Source organism: Ascaphus truei, chromosome 4 (genome assembly GCF_040206685.1).
Source record: "Ascaphus truei isolate aAscTru1 chromosome 4, aAscTru1.hap1, whole genome shotgun sequence".
Taxonomy (NCBI): Eukaryota; Metazoa; Chordata; class Amphibia; order Anura; family Ascaphidae; genus Ascaphus; species Ascaphus truei.
In genome coordinates this window covers 53,098,447-53,104,065 of record NC_134486.1, presented here as the reverse complement: position 1 = coordinate 53,104,065, position 5,619 = coordinate 53,098,447, and the positions used below count along the sequence as shown (strand labels likewise).

The 5,619-nt window shown below is 44.9% G+C and overlaps 1 protein-coding gene across 1 annotated transcript; it reads left to right on the top strand.

The window, feature by feature from the left end:
* Positions 1–935: 935 nt before the first annotated feature.
* ZFP36L2 (ZFP36 ring finger protein like 2) lies at positions 936–4,729 on the top strand. The gene is made up of 2 exons (XM_075595759.1): positions 936–1,216; positions 1,596–4,729. The coding sequence occupies exons 1-2, from the start codon at positions 1,166–1,168 to the stop codon at positions 2,823–2,825; spliced, it is 1,281 nt and encodes a 426-aa protein (XP_075451874.1). The 5' UTR covers positions 936–1,165; the 3' UTR covers positions 2,826–4,729.
* Positions 4,730–5,619: the final 890 nt, after the last annotated feature.

Sequence of the window (5,619 nt, the reverse complement as noted above, 5' to 3'; positions counted from 1 at the left end):
GGGGAGGGAAATAAACACGGAAACCCAAGAGAGAGAAGGGGGGGACTGGGATAGTCATGTTTCCCTAATACTCCTTGATTCATTGAGACTCCCGGGACACCCTGCTGTCAGAGGCCCAGCAACTGTGATATATGGGAACCCGTGATCATCTGTGCTCCTAGGAACGCGAGACAAGTCGCAACCCCACAGCCAACACAAAGTACATTGTTTCAACTGCGCATCGAGGCTGTTTGCCTACCCCCCTTCAGTGCGGCAAAGGCGCGCAACACGTTATTAACCCCCTCCGCGGTTTCTAAAATTCATTTGTAATTGGGTGTATCGCTTTTGCAATCCCCCTCCAAGTAGATTTTGTTGCGACAATGTCAATTGTAGTATGTGGTTTGCAGGCCGCTTCGACATTGAAGCTGATTTCAAAATGGAGCATTTGCTTTGCAAGTCCCGTCACAGAGAGAAGCAAAACTTTGCAATGAAAACGAAAAGCTGCAGATTTTGTTTTCAGATCCAGTTTGCAGCGTGGCTTTAGTTTCCCTCCCCTTTGCTTAAAAATTACTACACACCAGCAATTCAAGGGGGGGGTACTTGAGTCAAAGTAACAATGTAACATACGGATTTCTAAATAACCCCATATGTGTCGATTATTAAAAGAACTGTTTAATATGGAATCCTCTAAAAGGGCGGCAACCTCATCCGACAAAAAAATAAATAAATAAAACTTTGCAAAGCTCCGTGTGCATATCCATGCAGCGCTCTATGGAGCAGACCTGCTACACTGTGACTGCAGCTGCTGCGCCGCCCAGAATAAAGTCCGCGCGTTCTACCCAAGAACATTGGCGTCTGCCAATGGAATGAGCTTTTGTGACGTCACAGGCAGGGAGGCGTTGGCTTCGAGACCTCGGCTGGGTCAGCGTTCTATCCCCGCCCACCGCGCGCCCTTCTACCATTTATATATTTCAGCGTGCACACTAGCAAACAAGTTCCAAGCAGTCAAGCTCGTTGCACTCCTCATATCCACCAAGCCGGCGGGATCATTGGACCTCACTATCAGCACACTTTTTTTGTTGTTTGTTTTTTAATACATTTTAGTCGTGGCTATTCCAGAGCCTTCAAGGAAAGCTGGATCTTTCGGTCCTTCGGTGTCGCTAATCGCCTCAAACTGGATCTGGAAATGTCTGCAACACTTTTATCTGCCTTCTACGACATCGAACTTTTCTGCAAGGTATGCATTTAAAAAAAAAAAAAATTACTTTTTTTTTTTGCACCAGAGTACATCCACGCTACTCTTGTGAAAGATCTATCCCAACTTCTTGAGGATCCCTGCAAATAGGCAGGAGGCCAGGGATTCATGTGTGTCGTCTTTCCTCTCCCCCCCCCACCCTTCCCACCCCGAATTATACATCTGCAGTGCTGGATATGGGTAATAACTAGGTTTTCTGCACATTAGGAAGTTTCTCTAACACCTAAACTTTATTTTTTTTCCTAGCACCAGCTGTTTGTAGGTCAAAAGCTGGTGAAACGAAACTTTTTTATTTTCAACACAGTTTGCAATGTGCAACTGCATCTAACATTTAGTTGTGTTTTTTTTTCCCCCTTTGCAGAACGAGAAATCCTTGAACAACCTCAACTTAAGCAGCATGCTGGACAAGAAGGCGGTGGGCAGCCCACTGAGCTCCCCCAACACCAGCAGCTTCATCCCCGGCTTCCTCCGCAGACACTCGGCCAGCAACTTGCAAGCCCTGGCCAACAACAACCACCACCACCACCACAACTCGTCGCCCAAGTCCCCCAGCAACTCGGCCTACAGCAACGCGAAGGAGCCGCCGTCCCCCCCCTCCTCCTCGCTCAGCACCGCCCTGCTGAACAGAGAGAACAAGTTCCGGGACCGCTCGTTCAGCGAGAATGGGGAGCGCAGCCAGCACCTGCTCAACCTCCAGCACCAGCAGCAGCAGCAGAAATCCGGGGCGCAGGTCAACTCCACCCGCTACAAGACTGAGCTGTGCCGGCCCTACGAGGAGAGCGGCGCCTGCAAGTACGGCGAGAAGTGCCAGTTCGCCCACGGCTTCCACGAGCTGCGCAGCCTCACCCGCCACCCCAAGTACAAGACGGAGCTGTGCCGCACCTTCCACACCATCGGCTTCTGCCCGTACGGGCCCCGCTGCCACTTCATCCACAACGCGGAGGAGCGGAGGCAGGCCCACGGTGGCGGCGGCGGCGGGACGGCCGGCGGCGGATCGGACATGCGTGCGGTGCAGCCGCGGGACGGCTTGACCCTGCACTTCGGCAGCCACAGAGGAGGTGGGGGGGAGCAGCAGCAGCAGCGACCCAAGCTGCACCACAGCCTCAGCTTCTCCGGCTTCCCCAATCACCACGGGCTGGAGAGCCCGAGCTCCCGCACCCCGCCTCCCCTGTCCTCCTCCTCCCTGCTGTACTGCGAGGACCTGCTGCTGTCACCCAGCGCCCTGTCCTGTGCCAACAACGCCTTTACCTTCTCCGGCCAGGAGCTGAGGAGCCTCATCACCCCGCTGGCCATCCAAACCCAGCACCTGTCCGGGCAGCACCACAACGCGGCCACCGCCGCCTACTACCGGCAGCAGCAGCAGCAGCCACCCTCCTCGCCGCCGCCGCCCTTTAACTTCCAGCCCCTGCGGCGCCTCTCTGAGTCCCCGGTGTTCGATGCTCCCCCCAGCCCCCCGGACTCTCTGTCCGACCGGGAGAGTTATCTGAGCGGCTCGCTAAGCTCCGGCAGCCTGAGCGGCTCGGAGTCCCCCAGCCTGGACGCTGGCCGGCGCCTGCCCATCTTCAGCCGGCTCTCCATCTCCGATGATTGAGCTGACACCCTGCAGAGACACGGGGAGGGGGAGGGGGGGGGGGATATACCAACCATACATGCATCTAATCACAGCAAGGACTGAAGACTTGGAACTATTGAAGCTTGCACACACATCCCCCTCCTTCGTGTTTTTTTTTTTTTTTTTTTTTTTGTCTTTTATTATTAATAAGCAGAGCAAGAAAAATGACTTTAGAAATGAAAGGAGAAAAAAAAAATCCTAAAAGCTGAACAAAAAACAAACCAACCTTATTTGCAAATGAGCAAATGTAATGAATAGAAAGAACAAAAACTATTTTTATAGGACTGTGGGGTGAGGGGGTGGGATGTTTCTTTGGGGGGGTGGGGAGTAGTTTTATGCACCAGCAGGCATTCCATCTCTTTAAACAGTGAAGCATTAGAACAGCAAACTCTTATTATGTGAATTGCAGTCTAGCCTTCTCCAAGCGTTTTTTTTTAGTAGAGAAAGGAGTTTAATAATAAACACAGTCTGAACCTATAAGCTTTTAAAAATCCAGCATCCTGCCAAGAATATGCCTTAATAACGAGCAACCCTCTTAGATGTCTATTATTATATTTTCCCCCCTCTTTTCTTTAGATTAACAAATGTTAAAACTTCCATTCCAAAGTTTAACAAAGGTTTCCTTGCCACCACTTAGTGGGCTGTTAGCTTAGAACAATATTTGTTGCTTTATTTGGAAGCACTCAATTGAGTTTAGTTTATAAATGTTGAATAACTGCTGATTTATTTTTTTGTTATTATTATTTTTAGCTGTTTGAGTTGCTAGCCTGTCACTGCACACAACTCGATATGAAACTATTTAACTTATTTATTATCTTGTGAAAAGTATACATTTGGTAATTTGTTCATACTGTATTTATCGGGTATGATGAAAAAAGCAATAGATATATATTCTTTTATTATGTTTAAATTATGATTGCCATTATTAATCTGCCAAATGTGGAGTGTATGTTCTTTTCACAGTAATATATGCCTTTTTTTTGTAACTTCACTTGGTTATTTTATTGTAAATGAGTAAAATCTTAATTTAAGAGATTGTATGTAATATTTATTTCATTAATTTCTTTCCTTGTTTACGTAAATAAAAGATTGAATGGTTTCTTTATAGAAATCTCTGCTGTGGAAGAAGTTTGAGGAATTTCTATGGATTTTTTTTTTTTGTAGTATGTAAAATGGTTGTAGCGCGTCCAAAAGTGAATTTAATACAAAACCATTTCAATTAGACTTGAGTGGCTCACTCTCTATTGATTGTTTTTATACCAACCAAAAAAGTGTTTTTTTTTTTTGTATACCTAATTCCACGCAATCACTGTGATGACAGTATGTAGCAATAATTGGGGTCCCAGTATTATATTTCACAGTGCCTTATTGAATGGTCCACACTTGCCTTAAACCTTCCTCAACCAAATAAGTATTTTTTTCGTAAGGAGTGATAATTTGAATGTAGGGATGGGTTTTATTTTAATATTTTACCACTTTTAGAAGTAAGGAGGCAACCTTCAAATATAAAACGTCATGCAGTACATGAACCTGTTTATTTTAATTTTTTTATTTTTTTTGGTCCTTCATTAAATTCCTTAAATTTCCCTACATAGAAAGCCAAGCGTTTTTTCTGCAATTTACCTGGATGGTAAATGACTGAGAAGTAGCTTTAGTTTTTGTTTGTACATAGTAGGTACAGATTGAGTACTGTGTACTCTCTTTGGACTACTTTAACAGACATTTTTTTATTTTTTTTCCCTCCCTGAATGTAACTAAAAGATAAGTCGACTTGAGTTGAATATATATTTATATATTAGTCAATTCACTACAACATGTGAGACCTGTAAAATTTGTACTGTAAATGTTTTTGTAGTTCTCCCAATAAATTTTTTGGAAATAAAGTATACACATGGATGTGTTGTCTGTAAGGTGGCTGTTTTTGTCTGAACTGCCTGGTTACAGGTTAAGCCGTGTTTGAACTGAAAAATGGCTCTCTTCCTGCAGAATTTATTGGCATATTGCCAAAGCAAACCTTTCCAGGAGGTTCCAAAGTATTAGATCTGTCAGTATATCTAGCTTGTTTAACCCTTTTGTTGCACTCGCCTTCTCCCACATTTTAGGCCCCATTGCCCCAGGAATGGGCTAAAGATGAATCGTAGAATCAAAGTACTTGACTTAATAGGGAGCTGTTTATAAAGTAAAGTCTACTGGATGCAAAAGATGTTCACATTTAGCACAGGGGAAAAAAAATCCTTTTTTTTTTTTTTTTTTAAATTATGCAACACAGTGACTTAAATAGACCTCCATTCTTTTGCCATATTGATAGTGATCTTCTTTATATAGCATTGATTTTGTAAATAAAGGCATCATAATCAAACTGTCTAAAATAAAATATGGGGGGAACATGATTATATATATTTTTTTTTTATCTCCCAATCTCATTTAGACATTTAAAGTTATGGTGGGTTTAAAAAAAAAAGTGACACACCCTTGACCATACAGTGTAGAGCAAATAAAAATCTCACTTGTGAGCACCTTCACGTCTGACAGGGGTGCAGCCTTCTCCCCATTATCTCTTAGCACAGGGGTGCCCAAACTATTTGAACTGCGCCTCCCCTGCCTGCTTGCCCCCCCCCCCCTGTTGTTCGTGCCCCCCTTACTTCTTGCTGGTGTCAAATGACCATGTTGCCATGGCGATGCGTCACACCAAGCCTCTGAATCCCGGTAAGTGACGTTGCAGGGGCCTCACACGATCCCAGACATTTAATTTAAATGCCTTGCGGAAGAGCGC

Bases quoted from the DNA above. Each gene is read 5' to 3' on its own strand.
- ZFP36L2 (XM_075595759.1), top strand. From the start codon at position 1,166: ATGTCTGCAACACTTTTATCTGCCTTCTACGACATCGAACTTTTCTGC. The intron at 1,217-1,595 runs GTATGCATTTAA...CCCCCTTTGCAG, and splicing joins ACATCGAACTTTTCTGCAAG to AACGAGAAATCCTTGAACAA.